The 20,026-nt window shown below is 41.2% G+C and overlaps 1 protein-coding gene across 12 annotated transcripts in view; it reads left to right on the top strand.

Moving 5' to 3' along the window:
• Positions 1-20,026, top strand: part of WWOX (WW domain containing oxidoreductase) — a 795,240-nt gene that overhangs the window by 269,386 nt on the left and 505,828 nt on the right. Inside the window, exons 5-6 of one of the 12 annotated variants that reach the window (XM_019505510.1) lie at positions 8,058-8,148; positions 10,747-11,036. The exons of 8 other annotated variants lie outside the window; for them this stretch is intronic. In XM_019505510.1, the coding sequence (XP_019361055.1) occupies positions 8,058-8,148; positions 10,747-10,895 (240 nt within the window). In that variant the 3' untranslated portion in view covers positions 10,896-11,036. Of the gene's footprint in view, positions 1-8,057; positions 8,149-10,746; positions 11,037-20,026 lie in introns of those variants that run through there. 3 more of the 12 variants (XM_019505504.1, XM_019505514.1, XM_019505509.1) reach the window with 3 other exon arrangements.

The following is a 20,026-nucleotide window of genomic DNA, read 5'->3' as shown; positions in this document are numbered from 1 at the left end:
ACTGCTACCTACTCTGTAGGAATTTTGTTATGCTGGTCCATTCATTGCTTTTGTAACTCCACTGATCTGACTTGCCACTGACTCCATGGGAACGTGTGACTAACAAAGCAACTCTCTCATTTGATAGGTTGCTTTGTATGTTGCTTGCAGCTAGTTCCTTTTGCTCGTTTGACTGATATTAATAATATTTTCCTTGGAAACGAAACAAAGGGCTGGGATCCCCCTGTTCCAGGTGCCTCTAAATAGTTCACATGAAAAGGGGTTCAACCCAAGCATAAGAGTCAGCGGACATTCCTTTCCTAAATAAAAAGGATAGACAGAAAAGGCAAAACTTCTCTGTTTTGGCAAGTATGTCCATTTTAATTTACAAATTCTCTCTAATGATTACATGGTAGTCCTAATTTTCTTCTTCTATTGGAGGATGTTAAATTAATGGTGGCTCCTAACTGGCTGGGGAGCTGTACAAGGGATTTTAATTTATGTCAGAAGATAATGCATGAGGGAAGCAGTACCTTGAGGATGGTAAGAATCCTAATGATGGATGCAGCTTTACTTTTTAATTAAAAAGAAAAACAAACCCAGCTTTTGTGTTGCTTCAAAAAACATGTTAGTAGAGTAGTGGAGTCCTTTCCTTTTACTCATATGTTTTTAAATCATCTTTCCACGTCTCTTTTTTTGTTCTTTTATATGAAATTCATTGTCTCTTGGGTTTTGATAGTAGTTTAATGGACTTATATATTAGTCATTTAGTTACTTACTTCTTGAGGATCTAAATTTAAGTCTTGATGTTGGTACAGTGCGACAGCCCTTTGGTTTTATTGTTGAATAGCGTATTTCTTAATCTTCACTATGTTGGCACTGATTTCTGGAAACCTAGATTTACTTGTAAACTTACTCCTTTCTAAAAAAGTATAAACTGTTTTACTTTTTTAGAAGGGAGTATGTGTACTGAAGCTGATCTGGTTGTTTCTACCAAGAAGGGAGTAACTATATATTAATAGAAGTATTCATCAGTACATTAAAAAAAGAACGTTTTTTAACTATATAGTATTAATCCATTGAAAGGTCTGACTTTTGGAAAGAAGACACTAACTCCAAAATGTTATCTTGGAAATGTGAAATTAAAATGGCGAAATGGCATTTCCCCCCCCATCCTCCTCCAGTATAGCCTATGCATATCTCTTTGCCCAGAGAAAACTAAACTCACTTGAAAATTAGTCAAATGAACTGCTGGGATTTGATAAATTGTTGAATTTTTTTTCAGTCTTTTCTTGTTTATATTTGGTAGTGGTTACACTGGGAAATTTGTGGCACTTAGGCTTAATGAAATCAATGGAATTTGTGCATACATGAAAGGAAAAGAAAAAATGATCTTTCTTGGGAGGAATTAAGGTTCCAAAACTGACCACAGAGCAGATTATAGATATATACAGCTTTTTAAACAGCTCATTGACTTCTTTGATAAATGAAGAGGAATTGAGAGTAGAGTGGAATACAGTTGAGAAGGGAAACTGTCTGCAGCGGCTGGTGTCTTATGCTTAAGGAATACTGCAGAATATACTCCTAGAATACTCAAACTGATATTGTATTTAGGAATAAATCCATATTTGCTGTATTTCCCCCACTTTTTGCACTTGCAACACGATGAAAGCTTGCCTAAGTTTTATCCCAAATAAAATCCTAATTACAATTTTTAGTCTGCTAACGGAAAGATGAGGCTTCATAATAGTTTCTTCAGGCAAAAAGATAGATAGGTTCTGTCCTAATGGGTTAGATTTCAGACTTGCTATTCATCCAGTAATTAACTTCTTCTGGTAACAATGAAAATGCATAGGCTTGCATGCAAAATTAATTTTAATATATGTTGAATGCAAAACAAGTAAGAATGCATTGGCAAGAGGTTACATGACTAACTTGTCAAAAAAGTGAAGATATGAAAAACCTAAAGATCTCCCCGGCACATTACCTCTGCCATGCTGTCTGTCCTGTATAATCAGCAGTGTATTCAAGTATACATTTTAAGAAGGATAAGCAGGAATAGAAAATAATAGAAAATGGTATATCCTTGTCAAGTTATTTTGTGGGGTTGGGACTTCTGTATGTCTTGATTTCATAGCAAAGCCTTTAACGACAAAGCCTTTAACATGATTTTCCACCCTTTAATTTTAGAAGTTTTAAAAGTATCTCAGATTTCTCCTCTTCCTCCTGAAGACAAGAATAAAAGCACTGGTTTTGTTGTATTCTTTGTATTCTGAGTCCCCAAGGAGTGGGGCTTTATAGTACTGAATCACTCAGTGCACCCCTTAGTGGCTATTGATTTCCCTTAGAGCAGAATGCAGGGTAGATCTGTACCTTATAGACCAACTAAGCAACAGTGCACAGAACTAGCTATGCAGAGTTACATTTTACTTCCAGTGACATCCTTGTGCATATATCCCTATTACATGAATCTGAGACCTGATTGTGGTAGGAGAATTAAAACTGAGTGTAGGTTGCCTGTAACACGGATCTGGGTGGATTTTACAATTTACATTCCTCAAAAACATGGTCAGCATCTCCGATCAGGTGTACCATAAAAATGAAGACCAAATACAGGAGCTCCTTTTGCATGTTCCACCTGTCTAAAACTTAAAAAAAGAGAATGCTAGTGAACGATAATGTATAATTCAATTTTCAGAGGTTCATTTGAAGTTTGCATGCCAATCTGCAGAAAGTTTATTAATGATGTTAATATAATACTTTAACACCTTGCATCTTAAAAGCCAGCACAAATATTAACTACATTTCCCTATATGTATCATCACACATGGGAGGCTTGTATCTGCCATACACTACCTAAATGATTTTTTAGGTTTATGAACCTTCTTATCCTTCAGGGAGTGGTTTAAGCTATGTATTATTCGGACTGATAATATTTGCAGTGGTACTACTTGTTCATTTTCTTCAAAACCCAAAAGGCAACTGTACAAGTGAGTGATCCTGGCTAAAAACTAAAACCAAATAACTTTGTTGCTGAAAGTGACCATTTCAGCAGTATCCAAATTAGAAGTTAGATTCCAAATTGCTGGTACACAGTGATAAAAACAAGCGCAATCACATGTGCATGTTGACCAAACTGTATCTGCATTTTAAATATATTAATCCAGTCATTTAGGTGGAATAGGTCCAGGGACTGGTTTAAATTAACCTGAGAATCTTTGTTTATGCTTTGAGAGCCAAGGTAATGCTTCATTTAAGCTGCTATCTGAGATCCAGACCACAAATCTGATGGAAGGCTTTAGTCCTCAGTGTATAGTTTCAAAGCTTTAGACCTGCTTGTGCCAATGTGTCATTAGCTGAAAAATGCTTGGTGTCTGCAAACACCAACACATTTTGTTCTGCCTTTTAGGTTGTCTGAATGCCACTGCAAAACAGCGTTCAGAAAGTGAAGTCTTTCTTGCAATTAAAGGAAAACATGTCTTAATTGTTTGTTACACACAATTTATCTGGAGAGAGTTAGTAGCTAACCTGGATTTTTGTACATATGTTTATTATCAAGTTATCTAGAAGGATACAAATGTTTCAGCCTTTATATGAACTGCCAGGAGTGGAATAAAAAATGACCTCCATATGACTTGCTTTCATACGCAGAGTAATAAAATCTAAATTGGGATTGTATGTATATAGAAATAGGTACATGTACTTGCGCGCACACATGCATGCATGCACACACACGTAAAATTGTGTACTTAAATGTCTCTATAGGTTATGCCCCAAGTGTGTGTGCGCGTGTGCACATGTGCATATGTGCATGTGTGTATTTGATATGCAACACATGATTTGTTTAGAAATAGACTTAAGACATGTAGTTCTAAGATAAATTAAAACATGATACATTCAAAAAACGTTAGGGTTTTTCATTTCACTGATTTTAATAGCCACCAGGGGGCAATGTGGTTTGACTGTCATTCACAAACTTATAGATGCTGTCAGCATGCTGGTGAAATAGAAGTCCGAAGACTGTGATTACTCTTAAGGAGGAAGCCTATCTGGAAGGGAACAGATACAGGTTTTCTTTTGCCTTACTAGGAAACCATAGCGTTGTCAAATTTGCTAAACATAGTCATGTGAAGATTAACAGGCAATATGCATGTGCCTAACAGTACAATGCACACTAAATTACTTTTTCACGTTTCCACTCATTTTTAAAGTTGCATATTTCAGTACAGCAAGATCAAAGGAAATTCAAAACAAACGTTAGATCTAATTGAGTGTGGGTAATATAGTGACTGAAATCTTTTAAAACTTTGGGAAATTTTGTTTCCTGGGTGTTAATAATTAATATTAGCAACAAATAATTTGATATTGGTATAAATGAAATACATAATATGCGTAACACAAACATGCATGCTTTCTCAATAATAATTTTAATAAATGTTCATTTGTATTTTTGTGGTACTTTTTATATGAGACTCTTACAGTGCCTTAGAAATATTTATGTAAAACTCTCAATCATTCTTTTGTTCAGTGTTATACCCATTTTACAGTTCAGCATGTCAAGCTGTAAAGAGATTAAATGACTTGCCCATATCAACAAGTCTTTGACAGAAAAAGGAACAAAGCCTGCAAGTTTTGAGCTGTAGTTCTCCACTCTCACCAATGAATTACAATTATTCCCACTCTGTAGACTTGTATTTTCCATGTGGCAGTTAAGTTAGAATTTGCAGTTACTTTCACTAGAAATGTTTCTTGCTGTCAACCACAATGTTTTTAGAACATTTGAGATATGAAAAAAACGAATATGTGAAGAATGTCCAATTGAGAAGCTACCTTTTAACTACAGAATGCAAGATTAAATTGTCATCAGTTATCTTGTGTAGAATGTTGTTTGGAGTTTATTTCTCAGCATTATATATGTGCACTTAGCTATCGGAAAGGGAATGAATTATGATATTGAAGGTAACCTCAGCAATGAAGCCTACTTTATTTTAATACTTGTTGGGAAAGAACTAACTTATAGTCAGTAATATTATGCAAGTCAGTAGGTCATAAACTGCCTTGTGGTTTTCAGATGTTAACCATGAATCACTAAACCAGGCATGCTGCTGTCTGTTCTGTGTTCTGCACATGCAAACAAAATCCTGTCCTTGAAGTTTCTATTCTTTAGTTCATTTCTTAATGTAAAATGTCTGCATTTGAAAGCTTCAGTCGTCAAGTACCCATGGCATCTGTTCTGATTCCAGTGTGAACCAATATTACTGGTACATTTGTATCTTCTCAAAGCTTTTTCTGCTTTTCCTTCCGCACAGCTTAGGAAATAGCAAATCACATCTGAATCAGGTGTCCAACTGTTTTAAAGAGGGAGTTGTCAACCGGGGGTATGTGTACCCCTGGGGGTACTTTGAAAGGTCCCAAAGGGTACACAGGCGCGGGCAGGGATGGAGCACTGTCACCCCGTGTTGCTGCTTCACGGTGGCAGGGCTGGGATGGGGTGAGAGCAGGGATGCACAGATGCTGTGCTGCTGCAGCTTGCCACACTCCTGTGCCATGTCTGGTCACTCACCACGTCCCATCCTCCCCGACCGACTCCGTGTCCGGCTGCTCGCCAAACCCCCTGGGGGTACACTTCCTAAAAAAGGTTGAGAACCCCTGTTCTAAAGCACTGAGTCCTCTAATACTACCACAGTCTTTCCCATCTCTCTACACTCACTCAGAGTACAGTGTGTTATACCCTGATGTTTCCTTTTTTTTTTTCCTCCTCCACATTTATGCTTTTATCATATTCAACCTCTCAGGGGAACCAGAGGTTGCTTTTGACCATTTTAATTCCAAATTTGTCATCTCTCCTCATTGACCTTGGCTCCTTTGTCTTCTGCCCATGGTATCTCCTACACTATGTACTGCAAGCGATCCTCCTCTTGGCATGGTAACTCCTCTAAATGTCTCTTTTATAAATCTTTCATTCTCTTAAGCATTTCATAGTGTGGAAAACTGGCTCTCAAGCAACCTTGCCCTCAATGTATTCAATAAGATGACAATAGAAATACACATATTGTCCCTGTATATCTCTACCTAGAAAGCACCAAATCTTATTTTGCAGATTTTGCACGTCATTGAGCTTTACTTCATTTTAAGTCCTTAATTGCTAAACTTTACAAGCTGTGTGTAGCAAGAGCCTAAACAAGTAGAAATGACAGTGGATGCAATCAATGTACAGACATTTACTGGCTCTGTAATGTCTTTTGTACTCTATCAGACTATCCTACTAGTTTTCATACGTTTAAACCACATAGCTCTGATGCTTTGAAGAAGTGCTTAAGAATTGTTTAAACGTTATACAAGATCCATACCAAACTAAACTAGAAAAGGAGGAAACGAAGCACATCGTGCATTGTAAAAGCACGTGAGGGCTTCAAAAGGGTTATTTCAGGGGTGAATTCTTTTTTGAAGAGCTGTTTATTTTAAGCCTAAAAAAAGTTTCTGTAGTAGAGATGTCCACCATTTGGAACGAAAAGTGATTGTGCTACCTTACTGCCTACATAACCTCGTATATTTCTTGTTATTCTAGTTGAGTGCTGCATTCAGACAGAGGTTGCCAATAAAGTTTATTGTAGGAGCTAAGTGTCAATATCTGTAGTACCCCCTGCCTAGGGTGCTTGTAATTAAAATGCCACAGATAGTCTGGGAGAAGCATGAAAATTTGATGGCAAATTGATTTCAGGTTCATCTTGAAATTTGTCCTCAGCTGGACTCGATACTGCTGGCAGACATTGGATGGCTTTTGTCAAAAGGGTTTGCTGGGATGAGACAGAGATGCCTTGATCTGAATATTAAATACAGCACTCTGCTTATGACAAATGGCTTGCTTACTACTAAAACATGCCTTTTTATATACTTTATTGTTTGTCATATTTGTAGGATGCCGCCGTTCACATCTGTTTTAATTAGGAAAATAAGTTGAACCCACGGAAGAGTACATTTAGAAATACCAGATTTAATCTCAGTATACACAATCTGGATTTCTAAACTCTGCAGACACGACTAAGATTTTCCTGAAAAACAAAAAAATACAACATTTCCAGATAATGGTAAAAACAAAAAGCCACCTCAGGCCTATTCTTATTTTAAAAGATCTTTTATTTTATTTAAAATTCTTATTTTAAAACATCTTTTTTTACTCAAACAGTGGCATACATTTATAGATAAATTAATTGGAATATATATAATATTTTATAGTTGGATAGTACCCACTGAAGATATTGTAGTGTCTTGCAGTGATCCCAGTCTATTTTCATAGATTTGTGTCTTAGCAATAAACTTCTTCTCTGCAACATTTGAAACAAAATCTCAGGATGAGACCAACATTTTATAAAATAGTTTACAAAATCTGGACCTAATAATGGTTTGTAGCTTAGGAAAAAAAACCAAACTTATTTGTCATATATGCATGTAGTGTTCCAAGATTGCAACCTCTCTTTTTTTATATAGTTAATCTAGAATGGAGGCTAATTGTTTTCCTTTTTTTAGCAGGGAATTTCACATGCCTATTGAGATCCTGATTTTCCAGTGGGAGGTTCTGCTTATGTAATTTCATCATTTAAAAACAAACAACTCCCTCCCTTTTCCTCTATAAACTTAGGGTATGCCTAAATTAATATCTAAAAGTAGGTCTAAAGTCAGGTACCATTAACAGCATAGGTATCCTAGCGCAGAACTCAGCAAAGGCTGTCTGTCTCTGTATTCACTGGGCTGCTTCAGCCTGGGCTGCAATAGTTATAAGCCTGTTAGCAGCGCCTAAGCACTGTAACTTAAAGCTGGCTTGGGTACATCTGTGCAGGCTGCACAGTGTAGACATGCTTGTGCATTTTTAGGAGGGAGCAAAGAAATGGTAGGTCCTCTCAATGCAGTGCGAACAGGAAAGGACTGTTGGAGAAAAGGAAAGAAGCAGTAGTTTATGGAGAACTGATAGCTTTATAGTAATGATATTGTGGCTAGTATTACTTGATTTCATTTTTTTTTTTAAACCATCAGTGGTGGGATTGCCCCACACAGGCTTTTGAAACTCTGTCTTTTCTCAGTACCTAGAAAACAGTCATAGTTACACTGGAGACTGGCAGAGATTCTCTTGGGTGACTGAGAGCCACAGGCAGCTGATCTCATTTGAAAACGGTCAGTTTGTTTCCTCCTCTTCTGGCATTGTGTTTTTTATTTCCACCTAAGATAGATTTATTCACTTGGTAAATATTACATGGTACAAGAGTCTTTATTTTTTTATATAATCCTTGTTTACAAAGTCAATACAATCAGCCTGAAAATATGTAGCAAACATTGCAGTATATTAGAATCTTATGTATTGTGTTTGCTGTAGGTACAAATTCAATACAGCAACTCTCCAACAATTGACATGTCAAGTAATATATCAACTGCTGGTATATTACTTTTTGCTCATCCTATTACTACTTATCAAAAACAACTCACCACCCACACTCTTCTTCTCATTAAGGCCCAATACTGCAAGATGCTGAAATGTCCTATCAGCATCAGCAGGACATAAAGGTGTTCAGCAGCCTTACAGGAAGCACCTTCCATGCAGCAAGGTTAGATCCTAGAACATTTTCATAAAGATCACACAAAGAAGGTTCTGAGATTTCAGTGATGAAGTCGCTCGTTACATATTTAGGAAGTGAAAGCTTCTTTAAATGCCCACTATGCAGTCCAATAGATATTTTTAAAGGATAAATTTAAACAAAATGGGTCTGTTAGATGTATACAATATATATTCAAAGTGAAATCTTTTCCCTACTACTGTCTATACAATTATCCACCTATGCTGCAAATCTATTATCATTTGTACCTCGTTCTGGCTTATGGATGAGAACATTTCATTTGAAATAGAAAGTTGATTGAGCAGTGGACTGGGACTCAGAAGACCTGGCCTGTTGGGTGACCTTGAGACAATCAATTGAGGTCTCGGTGTCTTGGTTTAACCATCTGTAAAATAAGGAAAATAGTGCCTGTTTTCTTTATCAGGTACTTCATGATTTGTGTATGAAAAATGCTGTATGCATAGTATGATCATTGATTTTGAAATCTTAATTCAAAGTATTTTTAATTCATCCATGTTTCTACCTCTGTTCTTTATGTCTTTCTTCTTCTGTCCTAAATAAATACCTATACTGTAGGCACTGTTTAGATATCAATACATTTTCTTCTAATGCACAGAAGTATCAACAGATTAAGTAAATAATGTAGAGATGGACTGTAGTGGGATGTGAGTTTACACCATATAGTCTTTTAGTTTCCTGGGCAAACTTGCCTCATGGGACACAGCATAACCCATAAACCGAATACATACATAAACAGTAAGCAGTTGTCTCGGACCTTACTGTCTTTTGCCAGACCCTGAGAGAGAGTGCTCTGGCTCATTGCTGCATCCTCTAGCCTCATAGCCTTCCTTCCTCTGTCTATCCCTTGGGAGCTTTTAATTTCCTCTGGGCTAGCCATTTATCCTCCTCAGCTGTCCAGGTCCTTCTAGGCAGGTCTGCAATCATATACTTACTGTCTGCAGCTGAACTGTAGCCCTTGAAAGCTTGCAGCCTGTTACATGAGGAGTGGAATTTTTGGGCAGTATACCTTACTGGTGTCAATGAAATTTGCCATCATCTGACAGGAGTGCTCTGTATATCAGTATGAGGGCTGTAAAACTCATCTAACCCCACAGAGTGGATGAGGGGCATGGGGCAGACTGCAGGCCAGATTAGGCCCTCAGACGACGCCCTGAGTCGGGGACAGGCAATTATTTCGGGCAGAGGGCCGCTTACTGAGTTTTGGCAAGCCATCGAGGGCCTCGTGATAGGCAGCCAGGGGCAAATAAATGTTATTTTTCTGAATTTTTTAGGGGCCCAGCGGGCTGGATAGAATGGCCTGGTGGGCCGCATTTTGCCCACCCCTGCCTAAGTGCTGGACCCAGCCCACAGGACTGTTTTATTGTGGATGCTGCTTGCAGTGTGCATGGAAGCTCCAGCCCTGTTTGCCAACTTTAGCCCTGCACACCGCATGTATGCAGTACCCCTACATGTGGCATGGGGTTGAGCTTGTCCAGCTTGCATACTACATGCAGGTGCAGTGTCAGTCTGGGGCATGCACTGTATGTGGTGTTTGTGGCTGGTCCAGGGCATGTGCTGCATATGGTACCCATGCCAAACTGGCCCTGCACACTGGATCTGGCATGGGCAGCCTGTCTGTGGGGCTGGGTCCAGCATGCAGGACGTGGGCCAGTGTGAGTACTGCATACAGCATACACCCTAGACTATCTGCGCACACCATTTGCAGTCTGCTTCAAACAGACCCCATGTGCTGTATGCAGTGTGTGGGGCCAGTTCCTGTGTGCTGCATTGCAGCAGGCAGCACTGCAGGCTGGACGATATGGCTCTGCAAACTGGATGTGGCCTGGGGGCCATATCTTTGACACCCCTGATCTACATAAATGGTTAATAAGCAAGGTGTTAATAGACAGTGCTTATGTATAGTTCCTGGGTGTTTAGGATCAATAAAACTTGTTGGCATGCATTGCAAATGGCTTCTTTTGGCGGCTCTTTGTGTCAGCCCCTTGGTATAAGCTGTGGGATTTCTCTTGTACAACAGTCCAGCAATCCTTAAAGCTAATTATGTTGAATGATGTCAGTTTGACATTTTTATCAGTGAGTTGGGTTCCTGGGTTATTCTTAAGCTTTAGTTGTGTGTACTGTTTTTCCCTTTGTTTTTCAGAGCCCCAACACAGTGGGTCATTTAAAACCAGTTCCTGTAGGAAAGCATGGAGAAAAGCATGTAAAAAAACCATGCAGTCTACAAGCATACTTGATCAGTGCCCAAAATGTAGTGTTAATGAGTATAAAAGTTCCTTCTTACCACGTTGACAGAACTGAACAAAGGAAAATTTGATGACGCAATTTCAGGCAGATATGTTTGAAGCAGCAATCTTTCCTCACTTGTGACACCCAGAATTTGATATTGGAAAATTAACTGTAGCATATGTTTCGTGTGTATGTGTATTTTTAAAGAAGTAAAAACCTTCTCACTATTTTAAAAACAAAAAACATTCTCACTGTTTTGGACACTTGTCATATGAAAATTTGTTTGAAAATCAGACTAGAAATAAGATGCACAGGTTTAGCAATGAGGGCAGTTAAGTATTGGAGCACCTTTCCAGCAGCAGATCCAAGAGTAGGGTGCAGGTGGGTATGGCCATGCACATCCTTCAGCTTCATTGCACGTGTGCAGCGTCGGGATTTGCCGCAGCTCCTCCGGTTCCCCGAGGCAAGTTTTCCTCTCCTAGTCCTCCCTGGTTGTGCTCATGGCAGGGTGCTTCATGCACCCTGTCACAGCAGGGATTGTCAACTGGGGGTACTTGGGAAGGCCCCAGTGGGTATGTGGCGGCAGCACGGAGCAGCAGGGTTACTCGGGAAGCAGCGGTATGGGGGGCAGGGCCACCGTTACCATCTGTCACTCCCCATTGCTGCCACATGGCGCGTGCCGCCTCCCTATGTTCAAGTACCCCGGCTTCTCCACACTGCCGGCTTTGCGTCTGGCCAGCGGGGGGGATGGGATGGTATGCTGACAGCCATCTGGATGCAAAGCCAGTGGTACAGAGAAGCAGGGGTACCTGGGAAGTGGCAGCATGGGGGCAGGGCTGCCACCATCCCTCATTCCGTGGCACCGCTAGGTGCTGCACGCCGCTTTCCTACACCCAAGTATCTCTGCTTCTCCATGGCTTTGCATCCAGCTGGCCATCAACACCTCCTCCCCCGCAGTGCACAGCGGTGGCGCTGAGTGTATAGATGGTGGTGAGGGCAGCCATCACATGTGAGCTCCCTGCACCACCATCCCACGCTGGTAGGGGAGGGAGTGCTGACAGCCAGCCGCACATGAAGCCTGCAGTGTGAAGAAGTGTGGATACTTGGGTGTGGGAAAGTGGTACCCGGCACCCTGCAGCAACAAAGAGTGTATAGATGGTGGTGGCAGCACCGTGTGAGCCATCAGCCAGTGTGCCCTTGGATGCAAGGGCACATGACCCATGCAGATTGGAGACTCCGCACATGCGCTCCATGTCCTCCTGGGACGTGTGCACTGGCGGGAGCTGCCACCCCTCCCTGCACCCCCTGGACAAGCTGCAGCTTTGTCCCGTGCCCAGCCCCAACTGTGCAGGGCCTGGCAGGGTGGGCACAGAGGTCCCACGGGCTCTGTCCCATCCAGTCCAGCAGTACAGCTGAGGTTGGCCCTGCTCCATCCCCTGGCTGGGGGCCCCAAGCAGTGAGGGGCCAGTGCCAGGGCAGGGATGCACCCGGGGATGATGGATTTGTTGGTGTGGCGGGGTGTTGGCACCAGGCAATGACTCTGGGTGGAGGGGAAGGGAGGAGCTCAGCGGGCCCCGGCCTGATCCTGAGCCTGGCTCAGCTCTCTCCCTATCCCTGCCAGGTCCCAGGCTGCACCCCTCCCTGTGGCCCTTTCTCCTCCCATGTAGACATTTCCACAGCCAATTGGGGGGCGAGGGGTACTGACATCAGCTCCCCCCGCTGCCTGGCTGGAAGGTGGTACAATCTAGAAGGGGTACACTCCTTAAGAAAGGTTGAAAATAGGGCTGTGCAAAATGACTACGTTTTGTTTTGATTTTGGATTCAGCCATTTCAGAGCACAGTGATTCGTTTTGGTGTTTAGAATCACTGCCCCATTTCTATTTGGCCGAATCATCTGTTGTGGAGTTTCAACGCTGTTTTGGAGATTTGGATTGGCTGGGGAGAGGCAGGCACAGCCGGGCAGCTGCAGGTTCTCCCGCAGCCCCTCCAGCTGTGTCTGCCTCTCCCCGGGTGGGGGAGCTGCAGGAGAAACCCCCATGGCTGCCCTGGCAGGCCCCAGCCTAGCCCTGGCACTTCAAAAAAATAAATAAATAAAAGTAAAAAACCCACACTCACCAGCTGTAGGAGAGGTGACTGGGGCCTTTGGGTATTCGTGGCAGAGGTCTTCCATGCAGTGGGAGACAGTGGGGATTCCCCCCCTGCCTGGCAGCTGCCCCATGGTACGGGTGCCATGCAACTCGGCAGGGCATCACTCACTGTCTGGGACCTGGGGCCCCTGTGACTGAGCACTGCCAGACTCTAGGTGACTGCTGGAGCCGGCTCAGCTCCCAGATGGTGTGCGGCATCCTGATGAGCCTCGCTGCACCTGTGTCATGAGACATCCGCAACATTTCCGAAATGTTTCAGATGGTTTTGTTTAGTTTTGGAGATGTTTCAGAGCCTTCTATTTTGTTTCGGATTAGATGTTTCAGGCACCAAAATGGACCGAAACACCTCCAAAACGAAATAGCTGCTGAAATTTTGCACAACCCTAGTTGAAACCCCCTGCCCTAGGGAGTCCTGAGTCTCTTTATGTACCTGGTTTCTCCTCTGAATTATGGAGTCAGTCTGTCTTTTCATTATTTTTCTTCCATACAGCTTGTTCTCTTCTCTCTCTTTCTGAAATGGCTAATGAGAGAATCATAATTTTATGAACCATGTCACTCCTAATCAGCCTCAACAGGGCTCCTCTTTGGTGATCTGTTGCTTAGTTAGTTTTCTCTCCAGGTTGGCTGACTGACTTGGTCCAGCCATCTTCTTTGTCCAAGGGGTTTCCATTTACATAGATTTGCATTTCAGTGACATTACACTGCTGTAATGTGCAACCCTATCTGGGAACTTCCTTCCAAGATTAAAGGAATTCTGCATGCTTCCAGTAGCCCTGGCTAATTTTATTAGTCCAGTGATCTTTTCATGGTGGAATTCCTATGCTTAGCCTGGTTTCTTTGTAAGCTTTTTTGTTTGTTTAAATATAGATGCTTTATTTAGAGAAATTACAGGTTTTTCAACGTGTGCATTAGAATATGAGGTGTTCACATCAGATTGTGAGGAGGAAAGATGGTGGTGGTTAGAGGTATCGTATATCAGGAAATCAAGTTTTTATTTCCAGCTGTGTGGCAGCCTTTGTATGTAAGTTTCAGTAGCCTCTTCATCCTTCCATGCTGTAAGAAAAAATGAGGATGAAAGCAGTGAAGTACTTTAATAACCCTTTGAGATAGATATTACTGAAGTACAGATAATTACTTAATAATGTATTGAAGTGCTGTAGTAGTTGTGTACTATGTCGGTGAGTAATATTTTAATATCATATGCTACATATGACAACTTTTATGGTAGCCTTGAAATCTTGCCTCCTATATTAACTTAAATAGGGTTCCAAGGGATTCTTTTGTGAAGTTACATATTGAAGTTTTCAGATAAAAAATAGTTAAATTTTATATATTAATATTATTAATATTATTATATTTATATAATATTATATATTGTTATAATTACATAATATGCACACTATATATTTATATAAGTAACATATTATATATTAACATTATTGATATTATACAATATTAATATTATTATATTATATAGTTAAATAGTTAAATGTTGTATTCTGAGTCATTTTCTGTTACCCCCAATAAATGTTTGCATGCATTCCTGTAATTAAAGTAGTGGGTTTTTTTCCCAAAACAGGAAATAATTAATCTCTCTACCGTTCATTAAATACAATCTTGTTACTCTGTATACAATGTCATTTGTATCTGGGAGCCCCTCCCTTCCTTCAGAAGCTATTACATGACCTCCAGATCTCTCTTAGACTCCATGTATTACCATTAGAAGACATCCACACTGGGAAATCACTCTGTTCCTGTTTTTGATTAATATTTTATCAGCCACGAGAGGAAATGGTATTCTTTAGCAACACTAATAAGTAATTGAGAGATGAGATGCCTCGGATAGCTTTGGTAAAGCCGTATGTAGAGGTTATAAAAGAAGAGCTTAGATAAGACTCTGGATAATAAAATGGAAAAAAAATCTAAAGAAGACATTGTCCTATAGTAAAAAACAAGTAGCTTTGTCAGCAGAAAATAAACAGTAATAATCTCTTAAACAATAACTTGTCAAAAACAATAGTAAGTGGAGCTAAAAGATTTATTTTAAAGTAAATGTTTGGTTCACCTTCTTTAAATAAAATTTTGAGTGATTCAATGAACCTCATACAATAGACAGTAAAAAATCAAGGGTTGTTTAATATGCAAGTTGTTTACAGGTTATTTCAGCTGTTAGGTTCCAATATTAATGGTTATGGTATTAGAACATTTTTGGGGGTAGCAATTCATGTGTTTACTAACTGTTCTAGATGTATTTATTGCGAATCTAGTGAAAGTAGTAGAGATTTAAATGTTCTCGGTGGCTAATGCTCCTGATAAACATCATGGCATATTTTTTAGTTCTTTGGTTTTGGCACAAATGGCATCTTTTTAGGGGGAGGGAGGCTGGTTTTGGCTTTTGTGGGTTTTTTGTTTATTTTTGTTTTGTTTCTTCACTTTTCCAGGATCTTATTCCTTTTGTGTGAATTGAAGATGTAGTGCTTAAAGGACTCTATTCCACCATGTTCTCGTAAGACTTCCATGATACAATTGCATTGGTTGATTTTATTTCCCCTCTGTGGTGAGAGATTAAGACTAAATGGCAAATGATTTTAGAATTGTCAGCATTTAGACTTCTTTTAAAATGTTTATCATTGATTGGGACATATTAATACTGCAGCAGATCCAGAGGGAATAGATTAGGGTCTTCCAGCAAGGACTTTTCCCTTTACAGGAGTACCAATAGGATATTGGCTCATATGCACTTAGGGCTCTTTACTGTGGTACCACAAGGTAGTAGGGTTGTGTGAAATACCATTGTTTCGTTTCAATGTCCGTTTTGAAGGGAGAGTGGTTTGGTTTTGTTTTGTTTTGTTTTGTTTCGAAGCACTGTTCCATTTCAGTTTCATTGAAACTGTTTTGCTGTTTTGATGAGTTTTGAAGTTTCACCCATACACTATAATGGGGAATCATGAAAAAGCCCAATTCAGATGCAAATTGCAGGGATGGTAGCCCCTTCTGAGGGCATGAAGCCTGCCAAGCTTCAAGGAGATAGGTGCAGAGATTTCTGAGAAACTGCACCTCAAACTCTTCAAAAGAAAACTCATGACACTTGCCGGCAGTGGCAGCCTCTTGTCATCCAGTGCACAGATTTGGGCACCCATGCCCCTGGGAGGCCTGTTGGGCTGTCCCAGATTCCTCCCGGGGGTGTGGCCCCTGCATCAGTGCCAGATGACAGGAGGCTGGCACTGCCACCTGGGACTGGCATTGGGTGCAGCCTACGCCCAGTGCCTGGGAAGACTGATGTTGCTGCTGGCCCCAGGCAGCAGCAGTAGCCTCCTGACATCCAGCACACAGATCCAGGGGCCCGGCCCCTCGGGAGGAGTCCGGCAGGGCTGGGAGAGCAGCTTGAGCTCTATGGGGCTGGCGGAGCTGGTCAGAGCTCAGCCCTGCCTCTCCCCACCTCCTGCTGCCAGGCTGCACTCTGACCGGCTCTGCAGCCCCGTGGAGCTCAGCCCAGCAGTGGGAGGTGGAGCGCAGCCCTGAGTCTACCCACCTACCGTTGCTGGGCTGAGTTCCGTGGGGTTGGTGGAACCGGTCGGAGTACAGCCCTGGCTGTCCCCACCTCCCACCGCTGGATTGTGCTCTGAGCAGCTCCACAGCCCCATTGAGCTCAGCCCAGCTGCAGGAGGTGGGGAGAGCCAGGGCTGCGCTCCACCTCGCGCCACCCAGCTGAGTTCCATGGGGCTGTGGAGCCACTCGGAGCACAGCCCTGGTTCTCCCCTACCTTCCACCACTGGGATGCTTCAATACTTGAAACATTTTGGAACATTCTAAACGTTTTGAGTGCCTTCATTTAATTTTGAAGGTGTTTTGAAGCTTTTTGTTTCATTTTGATTTTGCCGTTTCAAACTCAAAACGCGTTGAAAGAGCTTTGAAATGAAACACGTGGTGAAATTTCACACAGCCTTGCAAGGTACTATCTCTTGTATCTCCAATTCACTAGGCATGTAAGCATACTAGAAATGATGCATTAACACTGCAGGTCATGTCTTTTGTCTGGAGAGACATGCAGGGTTTATAACAGTGATCGCCATTACGAGACACCGGACAACAACCCACAGATCATAGGCATCATAGAACATGTTGGGGCTGTATTAACCAGAGGTAGCGGGTTGGTAAACCATAACAAAATGGGCAGACCACTTTAGATAGCTATCATTGTGGTAGCCAGAGTAATGCCATACTTAGCAGTATATTTTTACGGGATTTTACAGAAGAAAGAAGTCATGCATCAGGGTGTAGCACGAAGGCTCTCAAAATATGACAACACCATTGGTTTGAAGGAAGTTGAGTACTGCTGAGCTGAATAAAAGAGTCAGAAATGGCAAAAGGGTTGTCCAGAATATCAAAATAGCAAGTGAGGTCGAAAATGGTAAGGTACATGCTTTTGGACCAAAAGTAGGATGTCTGGGTTGGGGAAGAGGAACTATACGGGGAAAAGAACAAACCCTGGATTCTGAGGTATGTTTCCTACCAGTGTTTTTATTCTAAGGCATATTTATAGAGAAAATAGTATAAATGCTACATTTTGGACATGTCTACACATGCATTCAGGCCTGCCTAAATTTAATGTGCATTAGCTTAATGCTTATTAAGATGATTTAGGCTTATGTCTACATGTGCATGCATTAAAGTGCATTAACACCATGTGTGCAGACTGACTTGGGGCTAAAGTTAGTCCCAAGTCAGTCCATACACAACGTTAACGCTCCTTAACTCATCTACATTTACATGAATGCGCTTTAGGTATTCGTGCCTCAATTTGATACCTGCTTTTGCAGATATCAAATTGAGGCATGAGTAACTTAAAATCACCATTTTAAAGGTGCATTAATGGCGCACATGTGTAGATGCTCACCGTTAATGTGCCTTAAGTTGGGCTAAGTCACCTTAAATTGGCACATATAGATACACCCTTAGAGTAGCAAAGAGTAACACCTAGTTTTAAAATTCTGTTTTGCTGAGTCTTGCATTAAAGATTTTGTTTTTAAAATTTGCAAGAAAATTTCCAGTGGCATGATGATGCATTTTGTAAATAGTATTGAGGCAAGGCACTAAGCATTTAAGCCTTTCAGATACCCCTTTTAAATTTAAATTTAAAGACCTTGGAGGAATTGTATTACCCCCAAAACTACTTAGGATGGCAGGGGCATGTCCAGACAAGCGGAGACGTTTGGTTCCCCAGGGATAAGTAGCAGCAGCACACCTTGCGCTGCAGTTACTTGTCCCCAGGGAATGCCCGTGCTATGTGTGCTTTGGCACGCGGCAAATTACCCCAGGGGTGGTAGTGGAGGCTGGGGGCAGTACTGTGCTGTCCCTAGCATCCTTACCTGGGGGCCTCCTGGGGCTGCAGCTGCGGAGATGCTGCTGGGCAGAGCCTGGCTTGCAGGCACAGTGTGGCTCCAGGTAGGCTGGCTCCACTTTTCAGAAGTGCGCACTGCCCAAGTGTCTGCTGCTCTGTTGTTTTTTTTCCACAGGTTTTTTTGACCCCTGGTTATCCTGGGGTCAAAAAACCTGCAGCCAAAAAAAAATGGAGCAGCACACACTCAGGCAGCATATCCTTGTATCGCAGAGAACAGCGAACTGTGCGGTATATGGCGCTGCAGATGTATTTGTGGCATCCCATACTGCGCAGCTGGGCTCATTTGGACGTGCCGCAGGAATCGAATCCTGTAGTTCTTGTGGCTTCATTCACCATCTTTCTCAAGTGAAAGCAGCTTTCACAAGTTTTGACCTGAGGCCACTGACCACAGAATTTTAAAAGCCCCAAGACAGAGGTGACAAACAGGAAAGAAAAGGTAATGGACTTCTAATCTAATTATATTAATTTGATGATGTGATACTGTGTGTAAAGTGTGTTGCATCTGAAGAGTTATATCAAGGCTAAAGCTTAAAATTACTGGATTCTATTTATTCCCCAAGGTGAAAATAGGTCTGTGCTTGTCTGTCTGTCAGTCTCAGTACGTTGTATCTTGCATTTGTCTGTCTAGCTCCTTTCTAATTTAATGCCAGGATTAATGCTAAAATGGCCTTCATGAATTAATCACGGCATGTAATTTACCACACTTTTTTTGGCATTGAGGTTTCTGTAATTAGCATCTTAAACATGACTGGTTTTGGTGATCTTCATGGTAGTCAGAGTAAAACTTTCTGCCATTAATTACTTGAGAATTGTTGAGAATTCTTTAATAGGCAGAAACTAATTTTCCTGCTAGTTTCAAACCTGAAGCTGGCTCATTTAATGAGATGTGTGATAATGGCCTTGTTTGTAAGTTGGTCTCATTCCTTGGAGCTCATTTGGATATTAACCTTCATGGAGAAAACTTTGGATAGCAACCCAGACAAAAGAGAAGAGAGTTTATTTTTCATTTCCTCCCAACATGTTTGAAATATTGATGTGCCATACCTTCTATTTCAGTTGCGCATACAATCACATCAAGCTAATCGTCATGTGACTTTGCTCCTTAGAAATCAATATACAGACATGTTCCGAATTACATGTCTTGAGCTCAACACATTAAACCTTCTCCTGGGGCAAGGTCTGAAGCAGGAAATGAGGCTACTAATCAACCAGTGCTTTCTAATGAATATTTATCAACTTGTTTTTCTTGAGATTTTGATAAAATGCCATTTTTAAGTACTGTGATTTGAATCTTTTAAGCTAAACGCCCTTAGAGTTGTTTTATCTAAATATTTAACTTAGTGGAGAACATATTCATACATACCAAATAGGTTAGTTTGCTACAATTCAGGAAAATACAAGCTAAAGTATTAGCATGTGGGTTTGTGTGTCCTGTTCCACTGCTTAACCCTCCTCATACTCAGAAAGTTCTTCCCAATATCCAACCTAAATTTCCCCTGCTGCAATTTGAGAACATTGTTCCTTACCCTGTTGTCCCCAGCCACAGAGAATAGTCTATCATAATCTTCCATATAACCACCCTTTAGGTATCTGAAGACTGGTATCAAACTTCCCCTTGGTTTTCTCTTATCTAGACTAAATAATCT

Source organism: Gavialis gangeticus, unplaced genomic scaffold, assembly GCF_001723915.1.
Source record: "Gavialis gangeticus isolate Ggan-Ray unplaced genomic scaffold, GavGan_comp1, whole genome shotgun sequence".
In the NCBI taxonomy this organism is placed as follows: Eukaryota; Metazoa; Chordata; order Crocodylia; family Gavialidae; genus Gavialis; species Gavialis gangeticus.
This window is presented reverse-complemented; position numbering and strand designations above follow the sequence as displayed.